General features: G+C 39.2%; 1 protein-coding gene across 1 annotated transcript in view; it reads right to left on the bottom strand.

The window, feature by feature from the left end:
• Window positions 1–19,796, bottom strand: part of GULP1 (GULP PTB domain containing engulfment adaptor 1) — a 149,172-nt gene that overhangs the window by 22,293 nt on the left and 107,083 nt on the right. The window contains exon 5 of the mRNA XM_083350525.1: window positions 6,902–6,973. Within this exon, the coding sequence (XP_083206651.1) occupies window positions 6,902–6,973 (72 nt within the window). The remainder of the gene's footprint in view (window positions 1–6,901; window positions 6,974–19,796) is intronic.

Below are 19,796 nucleotides of genomic sequence, written 5' to 3'. Positions count from 1 at the left end.
CTGGGCTAAATCTGTGGGCTAGACCATGTGCCATTGTGTCCTTTTCCAAACATTCAAACTTATCACCTGCAGCCAAACAATCTCTCTGATTTATGACTGGGGTAGACTTCACTTGACATATTTTAAAAAGCCAATTTTAGATATCCTGTTTCAGGTATTTAATATTTAAAATTATGGAAAATATTATTTCAGAAAGATGTACTTTGGAAACACTTATGGAACTACTACACTCTGACCATCTATGGCCCCCTGATTTTTATGATTTATGCTCTGTTTAATACATAGGAAAAAAAATCTATGTATACAAAAAATAGAAAGTATTTCAAGTAAAGCTGAATATTGCAGCAGAAGGATTATAGATTATGCAAAGAAACTTTTCAAGGAACCAAGCAATGGCTGGTGCAATATAGTAACTGAAATGCTGATTATTAGAGATAAATTAAAATTTGGTAAAGAAATTGAAAAAACTTTTTCCCTGAGACTCTTTTTTGCTGTGGAACGCCAGCCCCACCTACTGGTAAAAATAAAAATGCACAGTGTAAATGAGGGAAACATCACATTTTTATATATTTAACTTGTTTATCTCTGACTGTGGAATTAAATTAATTATAAGGGATTATGGCATCCCTAATTATAAACATAATGCACTCACAACTGAACAATGCTTCAGCAAAGGCAAAATTTCACAGCCATTTTAACAGAAGTGAAGAACATGTAAGCATCTCTTGATATGCGTTCAGCTCTTTGAAGCATCATGGCCTTTTATTGAAACAAGTGTTTTAAGTGGATAAAAAGTCCAAAAGCACTAAACAGTTTTTAAAAAGGTAAAAAATGATAAAACATTTAAATTGACCGTAGAACTATAATTAATTCCCTTCTATTAATAGAGTTCTATGCTTTTAATTTAATTGAAATTTCCTCTTATTTTCTAATTGGCTTGTAACACAAACCAAATTTTTGTGCTTTTTTCTTCAGTTGCATCCCCAGGTCCAAGATTATTAACTCCAAAGTTTAAGATAACAGTTCAAATCTTTACATATCCTTTCCCCAATTTCTGTGCTCTTCCAGCCATGCAGCCATGGATACAAGTATTGCCAAATATAAATTGGCCCGTAGATTTCAAACACATACAAGAAAAGTTCCATAATATTTGAGATTCAATTTTGTTATTAGAACAACAGACACCTTCTTCTTAAAAAATATACACTGTCTAGTATAACCCAAGCATCTGGGTTTACTGCCCAAATGTAGATCTTCTTTGTTTTTATTTTATATATAGCCTTCATTATTTTTATAAGTAACTCAAGGCAGCCAACCTACATAATACTCATTATCCTCCTATTTTTCCCACAACAATACCCCTGCGAGGTGGACTGAGCTTAGAGAGAGTGACTGGCCCAAAGTTATCCAAATGGGTTTCAAAAGAGTTGTTACAAAAGTGTAATAGTTTTATGAATACCACCAGCACTTTCATTTAGGTCACTATTATTCCATTTAAAGTAGGGGTGTCAAACTCAATTTCATTGAGGGCTACATCAGGGGGCCGGGTGGGCGTGGCCAGGGTGGGCGTGGCCTACTGGGTGGGCGTGGCCAGGTCGACATTACTCACTTCAGGGGTGCCTGGGCAGGACTGGGGCAGATCTGAAAGTCTTCGGCAGAGGAGGACGGGACTGGGGCGCACACTGGGACATGGTCCCCCCCACCCTCCCTCCCTTCCTTCCTCTGTTCCTTCCTTCTTCCCTCTCACCCTCCATTCCTTCCTCCGTTCCTTCTTTCCTCCCTCCCTTTTTCTCTCCTCCCACTCTCCCTACCTTCCTCTGTTCCTTCCTTCCTCTCACCCTCCATTACTTTTTCCCTGTTCCTTCCTTTGTTCCTTCCTCCCTCCCACCCTCTCTTCCTTCCTCCCTCTGTTCACCTTCTCATCTCTTTCCTTCCCCTGCGCTCAGGAAGGGGTGATGGGAGGGGGAGAGATTGCCGGCACTAATATGCTGCTGCTGGCCATTCTTATACCATGTGGGCAGGCAGGGTGGTCCCGTTGAAAGGGATGCCTAGTGGCTGAGAGGCTGGAGGTGCTGGTAGGGGGGTTGGCACTGATCTACAACCTGGTTGCATCCATCAAAGGCAGAACACGCTCAGACTAAGATCCACTGGAACCAGCAAGGAACTGCCCCGCCGCCTCTGTCTTGCCCCCCGGGTGTGCATACAGGAGGCGGCCAGTGCCGGCATCCTGGCTGAAGTCAGCCTGCAGGGCAAGACAGCCAGCAGGGACGTCGCACTCCACTTGCACGCGCACCTAGGTGGCGGGGTGGGGCTGCCCCGTGGATTTAAGGCTGAGTGCATTCTGGCTTTGATGGACGCAACCAGGTTGTAGATTAGTGCCAACCCCCTCCCCCCACCAGCACCTCCAGCCTCGCAGCCACAAGACATCCCTTTCGTCAGCACAGACACACACACCCCACGTGGGATAGCAAGACCGGCAGCAACATGGCATAGCTGGCTCAGGAATTCTGGGAGTTGAAATCTACGAGTCATATAAGAGCCAAGGTTGCATAGCCCTGTTCCAGGGAATGAAAAATTTAACAGAGTACCCTACAAATGTTGACCTACTGTTTCAAAGCTTGGGAGTTTGGGGAGAAAGAGGTTTAGAATTAATCCTGACAAGACATGTGAGCTGGTGATTCAGAAGCTTTCCTGAAGAGGTACATCACTGACTCTAGATGTACCACCTCATTCAGTGACCGTTCACAGTTATGATGGCACTGAATGAGGGGATTTACTTCTTTGTAACTGTGTCTGTTGCAGCATCCCCATAGTAATGTTTTGAGTGCTTGGAAATCGGCTTGCAACTAGGACCGTCACAACGTCATGTGATCATGCGATCAGTATTTGGAAACTGAACTCCTGGCTTCTGACAAGCAAAGGCAATGGGAGTTGGCAGGAGCTCACAAGTGGTGATCACATGACCATGGGGTGCTGCCACCCCATGGGATTTGCCTAACAATGGCAACTGAGACTGCCACAACTGCTATTGTAGGTCACCATGATTGTACAGTATGATGTTGCAATTTGTGATCATGTTATACATTTGCTTCCGAGACCACCTCAGGAAGCCGATAATTACTTCTAAAACTTTGTATGACTTATCTATCTTATAGAAGCTGCCCACCGGATACAAATGAGCAAAGCTGACATGGTGTAAATCCCCTTCCTCTAGGATGGATGAAGTAGGAGCCTGCAAAAGGATCTTCTCTCTTACGATCCCTTTCCCTTTGGACAATCTTCCCTAAACCTGACAGATTATTGTGCCACAAATAGAGGTTAATGACAGATACATAAAACTTTTTAAAACCTGCAGCAGGTGTTGCTTCAACTGCATGCCACACAATTAACCTTTAGGGTTTTGAAATAAATGATTATTTAAGGGTAAAGGTAAAGGTTCCCCCGCACATGTGTGCTAGTTGTTTCCGACTCTAGGGGCCGGTGCTCATCTCCGTTTCAAAGCCGAAGAGCCAGCACTTGTCCGAGGACGTCTCTGTGATCATGTGGCTGGCATGACTAGACACCAAAGGCGCACTGAATGCTGTTACCTTCCCACCGTAGTGGTCCCTATTTTTCTACTTGCATTTTTTACGTGCTTTTGAACTGCTAGGTTGGCAGAAGCTGGGACGAGTAACAGGTCGACAAGCTCAGCGTCCTAACCCACTGAGCCACTGCGTCCCTTAATGATTATTTACTATATTGTAATTATGACCTTTCAGTGTTTTTAACTGTTTGCAAAATGGAAAAAAAAGAGAAAAACAAAGAATTGACCTGTATATTCATCACTTGGAAACTATTCAGTTAGTTCTATACGTATGCTTATATAACATTTTACAAGAAATTTGTTTACATTATCAGGTAGACTGAGTAGGGAGAAAAATAAATAAGTAAAAGGGAGCACAGGAAACAAGATATTCAAAAGAGAAGGCTAGAATAGAAGAACAGTCAAGAGGATGTTTCCATGAGCAGAATCTTGCTGACGTTCCCCTTGAAAGCTCTTCAGTCAACTTTATATTGACAGAGAATATATGTCATTCATCTTTGCAACCAATCTTTTTGCCACTGAAAAAGTAAGCAATGGACATTTTCTTTATCCTGCCGTTATCAGTATATAGCGTAGGGCAGGGGTGTCAAACTCGATTTCATTGAGGGCTGCATCAGCATTGTGGTTGCCCTCAAGGGGCCGGGTGGGTATGGCCAGGGTGGGCGTGGCCTACTGGGTGGGCGTGGCTAGAGTGTGTATGTCCTACTGGGTGGGCGTGGCCAGATCTACATCATTCACATCAAGGGTGCCTTATGGGGGCCTGGGCAGGAGTGGGACAGATATGAGGGTCTCTGGCAGGAGGAGGGTCTCTGGGCCAGGGCCAAGGCAGTGGGGACCGTTCCCTCACTGTTTCCAGGATGGCTTCGCGGGCCGCATGAAACCACTTCGCGGGCCGGATCTGGCCCCCGGGCCTTGTGTTTGACATGTCTGGCGTAAGGGAAAAAAATCCCATGTCCATCTACAAAAGCCAAACAATTTTCCAAATCAAAACTAATTTTTAAAATAACTGCTAGCCAAAAAGGAGCCACTACGGCACAAGACTACATCATAAGCATCAGTGCTGCATTTTTGAAATCCACATTTCCAACAATAAGCTGGATCTACATTTATCTAATAGATACAAAAAACCCGGGTTATCGGATTATGGATTTGATTATTGGAATAATAATTGCAGATCTATAAAAAGTGACTTACGGATGTTAAAAAGAATTTTCCATTGTTGGGGATGCTTGCTTATATTCCTGAATGCCTAAGCTGAAATACTAACACAGTATAATTTAGAAAGGATTTATATATGAATAACAGTATTAGGGTTGTTTTGTTGTGTGTCCATTAAAATTACTACAAACAAAGGTGGTTTTGAAGCACTTAGCTTGAAGGCTAATATCCTGACATCATAAGTTGTTTTATCTATAAAAATTCCCATGGTTATTTTTTTCAAGTGATAAACAGGCTGCAGAAATCAATTGCTCAACAGTAGGCACTCCATATTCTATCCACTATCTCCACCAAAATAGTGCTTTGCTATGTTCCCTTTCAGACTATAAAAATCAAAGTAGATTTCTCTCCGATAGCTCATGTAGGAGAAGAATTCGATTCTTTCACAAATAATTGCACCCTAAGGGACTCGCATTTATGAGATGTCTGATATAACAATGATCCCAAGATAACTAAGAGTAGGCTTCCAATGACAGAGCTCATTGACCTCAGACAGAAGTACACCTTACTGAGTCTGAAAAATTCATACCTCTTCCTCTGAGAGGCACACAGGAGCTTCCTAACAGAGGAAAGAACTTCTCAGGCCCCTGAGAAATTAAATTCATTTTCAGAAAATATATTTTAGAAATATAGAGGAATATTATACGATATTATACCAATACTGTAAATTATCCACAGCAAAGCTTTCATTTTTAAAGGTAGGTAACTTTAGCTTAGAAGGTGGATAGTGTGATGTTCATTGATGATTTTAATAGAAGGTTTAAAATAAATTATTTTTTTGCCCAGACTTTTACCCACTGTTATATGGGGAAATAATTTAGGTTTATAAAGATGGCCAGACTCTGCAATTTGATCCCCAGCTCAGTTATTGCTTTTCAGTAGGAATCCTTAGAAGAGTGTCAGGAAGAGGAAGAAACGGGAGATGAAAAATAGCTGAAAAGGCAAAAGATGAATCCCTTTTTATAGCTTCTCTAGCTGCTGTCTGGGATCAAATTACATTATTTATTTATTTTTATTTTATTAGATTTATATACCGAATTTATTCCTTCCAAGAATGTGGAATATATGATCCCTTCCCCATATTGAATTTTGTCCACATCATTAAAGTACATCCATATTAGAGGAACTAAACAGATGCAATGCTATTCACAAAAAGAGGGATTGTGTATGAATTTCCAATGTAGGCATGGGGTGGGGTAATTTCAGATGGAGCGAATAACAGAGATTTCAATCACCATTCTTGCCCAGAGTCCTAACTGAGATATTTCTATTGGAAGGAAGAATTCTTATTTGATCCTATTTGCTCCAATGAACTTTGCTTTATTAGTAGGTTTTCCTGTATGTTGGGGCAGAGAGAGTAAAAAACAAAACAAAACAGAGATTTGGTGATTCCAGAGTTTAAATAAGGGCTGTGAACATACCTACACTATTACAAAATCCAGTGTTAATATTTTGAAAGTGAACACAATGTACTTTGAGAATAAAGGTAGATCCAAGGATTATCTCCAAGGATAGTATTGTAGCATCCAATATGAGTCGGTCACTGGGATCAAAGGTTTATTCTTCCAAGCTTTCAGAATTGTTCTAAAGTTCATCCTCTGGGAACTTTAGAATGAACCTCCGTTCATTCCACGGGGACCTGAAGACCTGGCTCTTCGAGCTCTCTGGCCCAGGCTGAGAATTTTTAATTTTAATTTTAACTGGGTTTTTTTATTTTCTCTCAGGGTTTCATTTAATCTTTTTTAATTGTTTTAACTTTTGTATTGATTTTCTTTTAAATATCCTGTAAACCGCCCTGAGTCCTCCGGGAAAGGGCGGTATATAAATCTAAATAATAAATAAATAAATAAACTTCTCTGTCTCCAGAATGTGTCTCCATTCTGGAGAGAGAAAGAGAGTTTCTCTGAAAATGGGCTCCAGCACAAATTCAAAAACTTGGAAAAATAAACCTGTGGTCCCAGTGACCGACTCACATTGGATCTTACAATGTACTTCAGTTACAGACACACACTTACCACCTAGACATATATATAAATAAATAAATAAATAAATAAATAAATAAATAAATAAATAAATATTGTATTTTAAAAATGTCCTTACCTTAAGTTTTCTCACAGCATCTCTTACGACCTCTGTACCTTTGGGCTGCTCCACTTCAGTACTGCCAAGAAACTGAAACATTGTAATTTGTGAGAAAAAGTTTTATGTCTTTGAAATAGCTAATCCGTATTTTAATTGGCCAATAATTTATTTCTGTATGATTTTAAATCAGAAAGAGAAATTTGGGTTAAACGGAAATATTTTACCTAATAGGACATCTTTTACTTTCATTGAATATGCTTTTGACTGCTATTGCACATAATTGTCTCCTCGGGCAAACCAAACTTGGAGAAATCCTAACCTTTACTGAAGAAAACTTTCAACCACAAATGACCTGCCACAATATTTAAAAAAACATTTCAGATTCTGCCCATAAGTTGATATTTCTAATATTATCAACTTGCTGTGAATCCCAACACTAACAGACAAATAAGAAGTATGATGGGCTAGCATTGTATTTAGGGGAAAACCTTATCATAAATTATGGTGTTGTGCCAGAATTTATTACATTTATTTTGGAACAAACACTCAGGATTAAGATAAAATGCAAGCAGCATTCAGCAATATACCATTGTAGTGGCTTATAGTAATGCTGACTTGTAGAAATGTAGGTATTTCATTTAAACAATTGTTATTCATTTCAGAAGATAAGAACTGCTGCACTCAGTTAATCAATGACGGACCATGCTGAACGACTCATGCAGAAATTCTGCAGTGGATGCAAAAAGGATTATGTGATATGCTTTGGCATAAACTCGAGGCTGTATACACCCATTTGCCATTCACATTTTATGCTTCTAATATTTCCCAACTATGTAGACTAGATGACAATTAAGATGAGATGGCTATAATAGGAGCTAATGTAATGTGCTGCTTTTTTATGTCTCTGAATTTGCACAAAGATTAGCAATCACCATCACAGTGAGCCCTGGTGGCACAGTAGTTAAAGTGCAATATTGCAGGCAAACTCTACCCACAGGCTGGAGTTCAATCCTGATGGGGCTCAAGGTTGACTCAGCCTTCCATCTTTCTAAAGTCAGTAAAATGAGGAGCCAGATTGTTGGGGGCAATACATTGTAAACTGCCCAGAGATTGCTATAAAGCACTATGGGGTGGTACATAAGCCTAAAGGCTACTGCCATTGCTTATCATAGAACTTTCTCTTGATACAAAAGAAAAATGCTTGGACTGGACTGGACTGGACTGTACTCTGCCATGGACATTTATGCATTTTTATAGGAAGAAGTGCTGTAAGTAAAGCCAAAGCATTCTTTTACATCAAACATATTTACTTATAGCTCATGTATGCTTTTCTCCCCCCACCCAAAAAATAAAAATAAAAATTAGCCCCATTTTTTTGTAACAAGGGATATAGAATAGCTCCTTTTTCCATGCAGTGAGAACAATGAAGTTCTCCCTGCTTCAGTGAAAGAATGTCCTGTACTTATTGCACAGACAAAATGATTTCTCTACCTTTTTGGAGAAAGATACTGTGAGCTAAAACCAGTCAGTCCTAGAGGAGATCAACCCTGAGTGTTCTTTAGAAGGCCAGATCCTGAAGTTGAAACTCAAATACTTTGGCCACCTAATGAGAAGGAAGGACTCACTGGAGAAGAGCCTAATGCTGGGAAAGGCTGAGGGCAAGAGAAGAAGGGGACGACAGAGAATGAGGTGGCTGGATAGAATCACTGAAGCAGTAGGCGTGAGCTTAAATGGACTCCGGAGCGTGGTGGAGGACAGGAAGGCCTGGAGGAACATTGTCCATGGGGTTGCGATGGGTCGGACACGACTTTGCAACTAACAACAACAACTGTGAGCTGTGAAGAGTGTAAGGCACCAGGAATGGATAGGCTTCCTCTACTTGATGTATGCTCACTGTTACCTGGTCACTGGAAGTATAGTCCTTACTGAAAATTGCTCTGCAAATCAAGTCGCACTTCATTGCTGGCCATAAGGGCAATGCTGAACCTATAATAAGCTTATATCTCCCGGACCTCCTGTTGTTAGGCAACTTTCAGAAAAATAGAGAGAAAACTTGCTAGTTGGGTGATCTGAGATAATTTAAGTAAAAAAGTTGCTAAGTTTTTGAAAAATTAAGGAGGCATGGACCGATTATACTTGAATGAGAAATGGGAACCCCATGGCTATGAACTAGACAGGGAAATGAAAAGCAAAATACTTAAAATATTGTTGCAAAGAAAATTATGTTCAGTACTAAAAGTACCAGTGTAGGAGAAATATCAGCAATAACTGCCATGTGTTAGTAATAGCATTTCAAGGCGTTAATTTTGAATATTTAATATTTACACTTGTCATCACTTAGATGTCTTACCAATGGACTTACAGAATTATTTATGAAAAAGAAAAGCTGGGTTGCCTCATTATTCTTGGCTCCTTCATATGTTGTTGAGAGCTAAGTTTCTACTAATACTCTTCACTTCCTGCAGGTGAGTTCTTGCCCTTATATCTGCTTTAATGGATAGAGATCCTGACCATACTGAACATTCTTCAGGGTTAAATCTGTGAGTTTGCATAAGAAGAATGCTGAATTTTAAGCACATTTGCAGGTACAGAAAATATCACTTCTGTGCTCAGAAGTATTTGAGGTACTTGCTTAAACTTAGCAGATTAATTTTGCAGTAGTTTAATAGACCAAAGCAGAAGTGAGTAACTTGTGCTGAGCTGTAACTTCCATTTTCTTCACTATTAGTCAGGCTAACTAGGACTAGAGAGAACTGTACTTGGAAAGCTACAGACACCCTGCTCTGCAACTGTCTACTACCCCAATATATTTTATAATCCTGTGGTAGCAAACCTGTGGCACGCAGAGCCCTCTCTGTGGGCACACATGCCATCACCCCAGTCCTAGGAGTTTAGCTGGGTTTTATAAACCCTTTTTGCTTTCGGCCTCAACCGTGTGCAAAAAAAAAAAAAAAGAGGTTCACTCAATTAACCAATTTCAACTTCTCGCTGGAAAAAAAAAGATCTTGCAAAGTTGGAATTGACTGATTGAACTTTTTAGTCCCACCTAGGCTGCCGTTACCACGGCAGCCACGCCCACCCAATGGGCCACGCCCACCTGGGACCCAATGATACATAAGTGGGTTTTGGGTTGCAGTTTGGGCACTTGGTTTCTAAAAGGTTCTCCATCACTGTTATAATCAATACTTTTATCTGAAAAAACTCTCCCTCTCTCTCTCTCTCTCACACACACACACACACACAAACACAGAAACAAACCATAAACACACACACACATCTTCTTAGTTAGCTATACCCTATTGTTTAACATTAAAACCTTTAATTAAATTAAAACTGCTAAGAAACAATAAACTTTTATAGCACATTATAAAACAGTCACCAATAAATAAGGAATGGTATAAAAATTGGTTTTCAGTGTTTAAAAGTGATCAAAAAAGTAACCATAGTATAAACATGTAGTTTAATAAACTAGCCTCCCATAATAAAACCACATTAAATGGGTAATTTGGATACCGAGTCAGAATTGTTTTTTCAAGTTGAAAAACATATGTTTCCTGGAAAACAATTTAATCACATTTTTTTTAAAAAAATTAATGCATCCAACACTATTATGGCCAAGTAGTGGACAACATAATTATCCTGAAAACCTTTGAAAAAATATTAGCACTGAGACTATTAGCAAGTTCTAGGGGCATAACACAACATTCTACTTTTTCTTTTAATAATTTAGAAAGTATGTATTAAGATCACTCCCAAGAAGTCATTATACCTGAACCCATTTATCTTTTATCTGGTGAGATGTAGGATAAAAATAAAAGTATTCAATAACATTTATAATAATTTCATTTTTGCTTATTTTGACAGCCCCCCCCCTTTAGATACTGGAATCATTTATTTGCAACATCGTACTACTCTGAAAATTCAAAATAGAAAGTAGAAAGAGATTCGCTGTTGACAAATAGATCATTTAGACCTAAATGTGGACAAGTAACATTGCAACAAACCTAGAGGGTGTCAAATGCATACATAGTCAGCAATTGAAACTGTTTCTATATTTCCATATTGTTTTTCTCCTTTATTCAGGACAGATCTTGTTGAGCCAATAGAGGCAAGCAACAACTCACATACATTATTGTTCATAGCATTATAGCTTTCCATGTTCATGCTAAAAACTGCAGAACTTGATTAAATCCATTCTGAAAACTGTTTTAAACAATTAAACCAGATAGCTAAGACATGTAAACCTTTCTCTTCCAGTAGAGAGCAGCACAGTATTTGTTATTATGCAGATTTTTTTAATTTACTCCTGTCCTACATTTTCTTGCATGATTTTTTATACCTTTGAATAATTGACTGCTAATAAATGCTTGGAAAATAATTGCTGTGAATTCAAATGAGTGAAATAGTATCCTCAGCTAGAAAATTATATATATATATATATATATATATATATATATATATATATATATATATATATATATATATATATATATATATATATATATATATATATATATATATATGTTTATACACATACACATACACATACATACACACACACAAACATTGAAATGCTGTGATGAGTCTGTATAGTCAGGAGAAAATTATCCCCTGATTAAGATAGATGAAGATGGATAAGAAAGCTGTTTGAATCTTACTCATGAGAAGTAACGTGAAAGATGGATAAATGCCCTCTTCCTTCACTGCAGAAAATAAAGACATAACTTTCTGACTGAAAAAGAAGTTGAGTAACTTAATCTCACAATACTAAAATAATGCATATGGTATTAAAGAAATGACTCATTGTTACAAACCAGTCCTGGAATCTGAAACAAAGAATTCTCTTTTAATATGCACTGCTAGCAAGTATTCCTTTCAACCAAGAGGCAGTTACTTATATTTTAAGATGTAGTATTGGGAGCCAGTTTGGTGTAGAAAGTAGGAGACTTTGAGTTCTGAATAACAAGTAGCTAATACATTTGCTAAATCAAGCTGAAATTTCAGCTGCATTTTTTGGATGAGAAATAACTACTGTTAATTGCAAACCTCATAGTAACCAAGGAATGTAGAAATATATATTAAGAGAGAGTTCATCATTGATTTTCCCAAGGTTTGCACTGCTTTTAATTGATTCAATTAACAACTAAATGAATACTGATAAAGTTATATATTTTCTGCCTTAATATTCTTTCCATTTTTGTCCATCATCTTTTACCATGATACTTGAAAAGAAATTATCTAAATTTGTCTAGCATCCTTAGGCTAAACCATGCTAATATGCCTAATTCAGACACAGTTTGTTAAATAATCTCAAGTGAGGAAAAGCAAATATGTGGTTTGAGAAGAATCCTCAAATTATTATACCCTATGACAGTGATGGTAAACCTTTTAGAGACTGCCCCAAAATTGCCCCTGTCCACCCCCTAGCCTGCCTGCTCTGCCCCTGCCCGCCCCCGCTCCATCCCTGCCCCACCCGCAGGGCCACCCACCACCTCCAAGGCCCACCGCAGATCAGTCAGGTGGCCCAGCAGTGCCATGGCAGCCATGCCCTCTTCCCACATCCCACAGCATCATTTGTTCACGATGGGGTGTGAGGGAGGAGTCTTGTCCCCACTGCCTGGCTGCCATATCCTTGGCTGCGCTGCTCTGTGTGGGCCGTGCCTGGGGGTAACTCTCCTCTGGGGGGGCTGCTGGTGAGGAGAGGTCTGCAGGGGAGGTGGGGGTGGGGTGATGGTGTGTGTGCCCACAGAGAGGGCTCTGAGTGCCGCCTCTGGCACGCGTGCCATAGGTTCACTACCACTGCCCTATGAGGACATTTATTTGGCTTTATTTTATATGCACTAATGTTTCTGATTTAGTTCCATTTTAATAAAAACCAATAAATTCTTAACAGACTAGATCAAGTCACCCAGACAATGGATTCAAAGAGCCACAGACTTAATTGTTGTACAAGTAATTATAATCAGTGTATAAAATTTAATGCAGGTTTGGGTAAAAAAACAACAACTATTTTTCATCTGATCTCATCTGGCAATACAGGTGAATTAATAATGAAGGATCATACTGTATGTCAGGAATATAACTGACATGGGAATATTATAGGAGGCATTAGTCTACGATGGCAAAACATCTGAAATCTGGTAGCACTTTTTTCACCAAAATTTTATTAAAAGTTATAAGTTTTTGTAGGCTGCAGTTCACTTTATCAGATGCATTTCTCCTGGCTTCACATCCCCATAGTAATACAAATCTGTAAGATCCTGTTTTTAATGATGTTGGCTTCTTAAATATAAGTATTTTAAAACATTATTTATTAATTGAATTGTGCTCCAACTTAGAAAAAAAGAAATGTTCTTTAATATACTGCAAAGCTTCATTAGAACTTCAATAAAATTTTGCCTTTAAAGGAATAGGAAATATATGAGCAACCACAGTTTTTTTCCTCATTTTTTTGTCTATTTTTTGTCTTTTTACAGTTAAAAATGGATAGATCATAAGGTATTTTCTCTAAAGTTACTGATACATTAGGACAATGTGCTGGGAGTGACCTTGCCAATGCCTTTTGTGTAATTGATTAAAAACTAATTTATTATAAGCATAATTGAAAACTACCAGCAATCTAGGGCTGCAGGGCATTCTCTCTGCTAATCAGCAGAAAAGTTTTTGTGTTCTGCTTGGAATATCATTTATATTAACATGATTGCATTATTTTCTGAACCAATCACTTACTGTTGATTCCATAAGGAGTGTGCATTGATTCCTGTACAACACATTTAATTTATGATGCAACTAAGCTCATTTCCCTGAACTGAGGCATTCAGTTTGATGACTTAAATTTAAAAGCACCTCAGATCACAATTTAGTCTCCTAAAAACTTTATGGTTTACTTTCAGATTACACTTTTAATTTGCGTAGGTAACATTTTGATTCTTCTTTTTTCCCATTCCTCTGCTGTAAACATCTGTGTTTGTGTGTGTGTGTGTGTGTGTGTGTGTCTGTGTGTGTCTGTGTCTGTGTCTGTCAGTCTGCATGTATACAAGCACACATAAACCTTTGAATCAGTGTTGAATCTACAGACACACGCACACATCCCCCTTTGAGTCATTGCTGACCTAGCCACTGCCTACACTAACCTTTGCAGTTTTCTGGACAAAATCTCAGAAATGATTTGCTATTTCCCTTTTTCTTAGTGCTAAGTGAAAATGACTGGCCACAAAGTTGGCTTTGTGCTTTAGACTAGAACTCACAATCCCCTGGTTTCTAGTCTGGTGCCTTAACTACCACATCAAATTGATTCTTAATAACATATTTGCCACACTATTATTTAGGAGATTTGTGTTATCTGACAGTCTTAGATTTTGTATTGATTTTCACATAAATGCAATAAATTAAAATCATTTTATTTAACATTACTTCAAAACTCAGTTGCCAAATCAACTTTTCCTATGATCTTCAGTTAATCAATATGTCTTCCTAAGTCAATTTTATGCCATTTATAACTACCCTTTAATCAATGTGGCGTTTGATAACTAATAAACTGTCACACTGTTTATGAAAAAGTTTCCTGAAAAGTACCCAAGAGCCCTCCCCTAGGACAAATAAATTATATTACCGTATTTCTATTTTCTATGGCAGAGGAAATAATTTTATTTCTCCTGTACTCCTTTCACATTAGGAGACTTTCCAAAACCACAACCAAGAACCAAAAGATAAAATGGAATCTTAGAGAAAAAAGGATTCTAAGAGAGATCAAGTCGCCCTGCACAGTGCCGGATACACTATCCCATTCCTAATAGATGGCCACCCTACCATCTACGGTATTAGTGAAGGGGAACAAATAACGCTGTTCCTATTCCTATTGCACTGATTGACAATTCTTACTGTTGAGGGTTCTTTCTAAAGCCTAATCTGTGTCTACGTCTTTCAAGTTTCATCCCATTATTTAGTCTTAATTCTCTGGAACAAATGAAAGTGAGTCTGAACTTTCTACAGTGTGACTGCCCTTCAGATAATGACATTCCACTCAATATGTCTTTCTAAGCAGATTTGATGCCATTTAAGTCAGGGGTCACCAACCTCCGGTCCGTGGACCAGTGCCGGGCCACGGCATGCCAGCAACCAGTCTGCACAAACAAGGAAAGCCCCATCCGCGAGATGCAGGCAGCACACAAAACCATGCCCCCCTCTGGTCTGCAGAAAAACCTCTCTCCACGTAACTGGTCCCTGGTGCCCAAAAGGTTGGGGACGTCTTAAGTACAAACCTTGAACTAATTGAGGATCTACTCAGCTGTTGAGTTGTCAAACTGATGTTTGATGATTTTATAAAGTTTTTGGCAAAAGCCTTGTTGAAATTAAAATATATAAATCCATAACAATTCTCTAGCCATCCAGGCTAGTAATTCTTCCATAAAAAGACATAAAGTTAGTCTGGCATGACACGTTTACCAGAACTCCATGTTGGCTCCTGTTAAATACTTAATTCTTATTTAAATACTTACAGATTGCATGATAATTCACTAGACAACTTTTTTTTTCAAAAGTTTTGCTTCCTGAAAAACTTTTGATTATGGTAAAGATTCCTTCAAACTGAACACAAATATAATTTTAGAATGACTGTATCACATAGGAATTTTAAGAAATATGAAACTAACTTTTAATGACTATCATGTATTTAATCACACAGTTTCTGACATGCTGCATGAGTTCCACATGGCACGTACTCAGTGTCTGATGAATCTCACTGCAATGTCCAACAATAGTTAGCCAGAATTGATGGATTCCAGTTGCCCTGACACCATTTTTTCATTGTGGTGAAAACTTTCGCCATGTTCATCATAGACTGCAATTAGATTTTCAGGAAAGAAGTTCAAGTGTGAATGCAGAAAATGAATCTTCAGTGATATGTTGCATTTCATGGTCTGTAAGAAGTCTGTCAACCAGCTGAATGTAGTTTAATGCTCTGTAGCTGCTAAGAAAATTCTCAAAAACATCCTTGAATGCTTTCCAGGTGATTTTTCTCTGGTCTCACTAACAGATCTTTGAACCACTTATCATTGATGATGTATCTGATCTATGGTGAAGGGAAAAGCAGATCAGACGAAGGGAAAGAAATTCAGACCCGGGTCGATAGAGTTGTCCTGAACCAGCCAGGAAGCCTCGTCTCCAAAAAGAACTCCCCCGAGCACTGCCCGCTGAACTTTTATTCACCTCCAATATTACAAAAAACTACATCAGTCTCATACAAAATAGGATACATAGAAATAATTGGATTACTCAGGTGCCTATGAGATCACACAAAAACAAGGTACCATAAGATGTATGTGAAGTCTTTATCATAGCGTTTCCCAAACCTCCCACATGCTAGCCCTCCTCCCAGCCAGGAGAGTGTGCTCTCACTGAAGCTAACAGAGGGACCCGCTAGGGGGGAACGGAAAGGCTGAAGGGTGAGAAACCAAATTCTTGAGAGACCAAATTCTGGCCGTTCCCACACTATGGACCAACAAAAATGCTTTCCTTAATCTTGGCATTAATTATTCTTGGAAATATCTGTCTTAAATAAGGAAAACCTTCACCTTCCTTGTTCATTGCTTTCACAAAAATTTTCATCAATATAAGTTTTATGTGATATGGATGCAGAAATATCTTTGTTTGGACAACAAGTGGTTCATATGGTATCCACCTATCCCATTTGCATATGTAACAAAATATTTGGTATATCCGAGCTGCATTCCAAGCAGTAGAGCCATTACTTTTAGATCACCATAGATACTTCAATTGTACTTGGTGTACTCGATGTGCTTCAACAACAGTTCCATGTTTGTCTATGTTTCTTTCATGTGTGCAGCATAGCCAACAGGTACTGAAGGATGCACATTGCAAAAGCAGCTTGCAGAAAGATTTCTATAAAATAGCCCTTGGCAATAGCACTTAAGACTTAAATACTGCTTCATAGTGATTTACAGCCCTCTCTGAGCTGTTTACGGAGTCGGCATATTGTCCCCCCAACAATCTGGATCCTCATTTTGCTGACCTCAGAAGGGTGGAAGGCTGAGTCAACTTTGAGCCAGTCAGAGATGAAACTGCTGGCAGTCGGCAGAATTAGCCTGCAATATGGCACTCTAACCAGTCTGCTACCATGGCTTTTAAATGGTACATGATAGGTTAAATTTCAGGTATTTTTTATGATTAGCAGTCAAAAATCTGTAAGGTATACCCAAAAGGAAGCAAAATCTTTTCTTGTTCAATGATCTGCTCAAGGATACTGTCCAATATCGATACCGAGTACATAAACCTGTAGTTTCCTAGGTGTTGCTTTTTCCCTTTTCTGAAAATAGGAACAAAAGTAGCTTTCTATTTGACCTGTTCCCTAGGACTTCTCAATGAGAGCAGATAATGGTTCTGCAATTACTTCTACTTGTTTCTTCCATACCATAGAGTGTAGTTCATGTGGCCCTGGAGACTTAAACTCATTTAGATTAGCTAGAAATTTCCTCATTTGCTCCTTGCCAATCTCAGGCTTCAGTTCACACTCCCTCCCCCATGGCAGACTGAGGGTTAACCAAGAGTTTGTTCACCTTCTGAAAGAAAACAGATGGAAAATAGAAATTGAAAAGTTCTGCCAGACTACTAGCTCTCTGATTTTCCTTTGGTTTCTGACATACTTAAATACTTTTCCTTGTTGTTTTTGCTAGCCTAACCTCATAATGGACTGTAGCTTTTGTATGTTAAGCCTGCAGTTTTCGCAAAATGCTCTGTAAAAATTTCTAGCATGAGAAAAAATAACTGACACATCTGAAAAGTATGATTTATTTAGACAGGTTCTAAGATATCATTGCTCAGGTTGATTGAGTTGCTATTAAAGTTAAAAGAGATTTTAATAATTGGATATGGATGTTTTCTCTTGGACAACATACAAGAATGTTGTTTTTCTTCCAACTTTTAGGAAAATAACAACAGCAAAAAGCTCTAGTTTACAACAAATAAATCACTGAAAACACAATCTTGTAAACATGTGCTTAGAAAATGAAGTCAGTTAAGATACATCTGTAGAAGACAACTTAATCTTTCCCTAATATGTTGAGTTCTTAGGGCAGTGGTGGCGAACCTTTTGGAGACCGAGTGCCCAAACTCAACCCAAAACCCACTTATGTATCGTCGGGTGCTGAGTGGGCATGGCCCATTGGCTGAGTGTGGCCCATTGGCTGGGTGTGGCTGCAGTGGTAACAGCAGACTGGGTGGGACTAAAAGGTTCAATCAATTCCAACTTTGCGAGATCTTTTTCTCCCCACAAGAAGTTGAAATTGATTGATTGATTGAACCTTTTTTTTTTTGCACACGGCAGCGAAGGCGTAAAGCAAAAAGGTTTTATAAAAACCCAGCTGAAGTGCCATAGGTTCGCCACCACAGTCTTAGGGTGTGAGTTACAGGGTTCTTTTCTAAGATGAAAAGGATATCATAGTAGTGATAGGGTGGTAATATAGTGATAATAGAGAAAAATAATGGTTCGTGTATGGTCTTCCTATACAAGCAGTCATGCCATGGAGGAAAAACTGTTTTGTGAGACTGTCGTATGTATGAATCAGCTTCGAGTGGACTTTAAAATGTATTCCACTATTCTAAAAAACATATTTATGAATACCCCCCAAACATTTGTTGAGGACAGCTCATTCAGTAAGTCTACTCTGGTATATTCATGTATATTAACGTTGCAAAGCATGACATGCACACACTCTCTCTCATACATACACATAAACTGTGAGTAACAAGAAGTGTGGGACACTTAAGAGGAAAATGAATCCATCCATAATTAAAACTATTATCTTCAAAATGCACTGGGCTTGCATCAATATTTTATACTGAATCTTCAAAAGCATTCTAATAATAACGTAGAAGCTACAAGAGACATATTTCATGATGTGTCACATACATGACACATTTTTCAACTGATATGCTTCCAATGAGCAAAGGGAATCACTGACTCTAAAGAACACATAAAAGAAAATATCCTGATTTAATATGATCTCAGCTTCAGGAATAATTTAAAGGCGCTATATGTCATAAGATCACCAGAGCCATGATTTAGCTTCTAGGAAATTGATGGTTATTAGTTTGGCTAAAATGAGAGTACAACCAGGCTCAAAAGATGACAAAGCAGTACTAAAGCTTCCAGGAAGCAGCAACTATATACCGTATTTTCCGGCATATAAGATGACTGGGCGTATAAGACGACCCCCCAACTTTTGAGATGATTTTCAAGATTTTTTGTCTTATACGCCGGAAAATCAGCGAGCCCGGGAAGGCATGCCCTCCCCTCTCACTGTGGAGGAAGCAGGGCAGGCTGGTGTCTGGCGGGAGCCGGCAGGGCAGTCCTGCGCATGCGCGCACTCCCCGACTGTTAAGGAGCACTCCTTAGCAGCCGGGGAGTGCGCGCGTGTGCAGGACTGCCCTGCCGGCTCCCGCCCGACGCTCTTCCCTCTTGAGGCAGCATCGCTCCCCGGCTCCTAAGGAGTCCTCAGGGATGCTGCCTCAAGAGGGAAGAGCGTCGGGCGGGAGCCGGCAGGGCAGTCCTGCACACGCGCGCACTCCCCGGCTGCTAAGGAGTGCTCCTTAACAGCCGGGGAGTGCGCGTGTGCGCAGGACTGCCCTGCCGGCTCCCGCCAGACACCAGCCTGCCCTGCTTCCTCCACAGTGAGAGGGGAGGGCGTGCTTTCCCGGGCTTGCTGATTTTCCAGCGTATAAGACGACTGGGCGTATAAGACGACCCCCCCCACTTTTGAGATGATTTTCATGGGTTAAAAAGTCGTCTTATACGCCGGAAAATACTGTATATATTTATGAAGCACAGTATCTTATGTCTCTTTTGTCTTCCTGTGAGTGTAGGTGTGGTTTAAAAAATATAAACTATAAAAAATAA

The sequence above is a fragment of the Vipera ursinii genome (assembly GCF_947247035.1).
Source record: "Vipera ursinii genome assembly, chromosome: 1".
Lineage (NCBI taxonomy): Eukaryota > Metazoa > Chordata > Lepidosauria > Squamata > Viperidae > Vipera > Vipera ursinii.
This window is presented reverse-complemented; position numbering and strand designations above follow the sequence as displayed.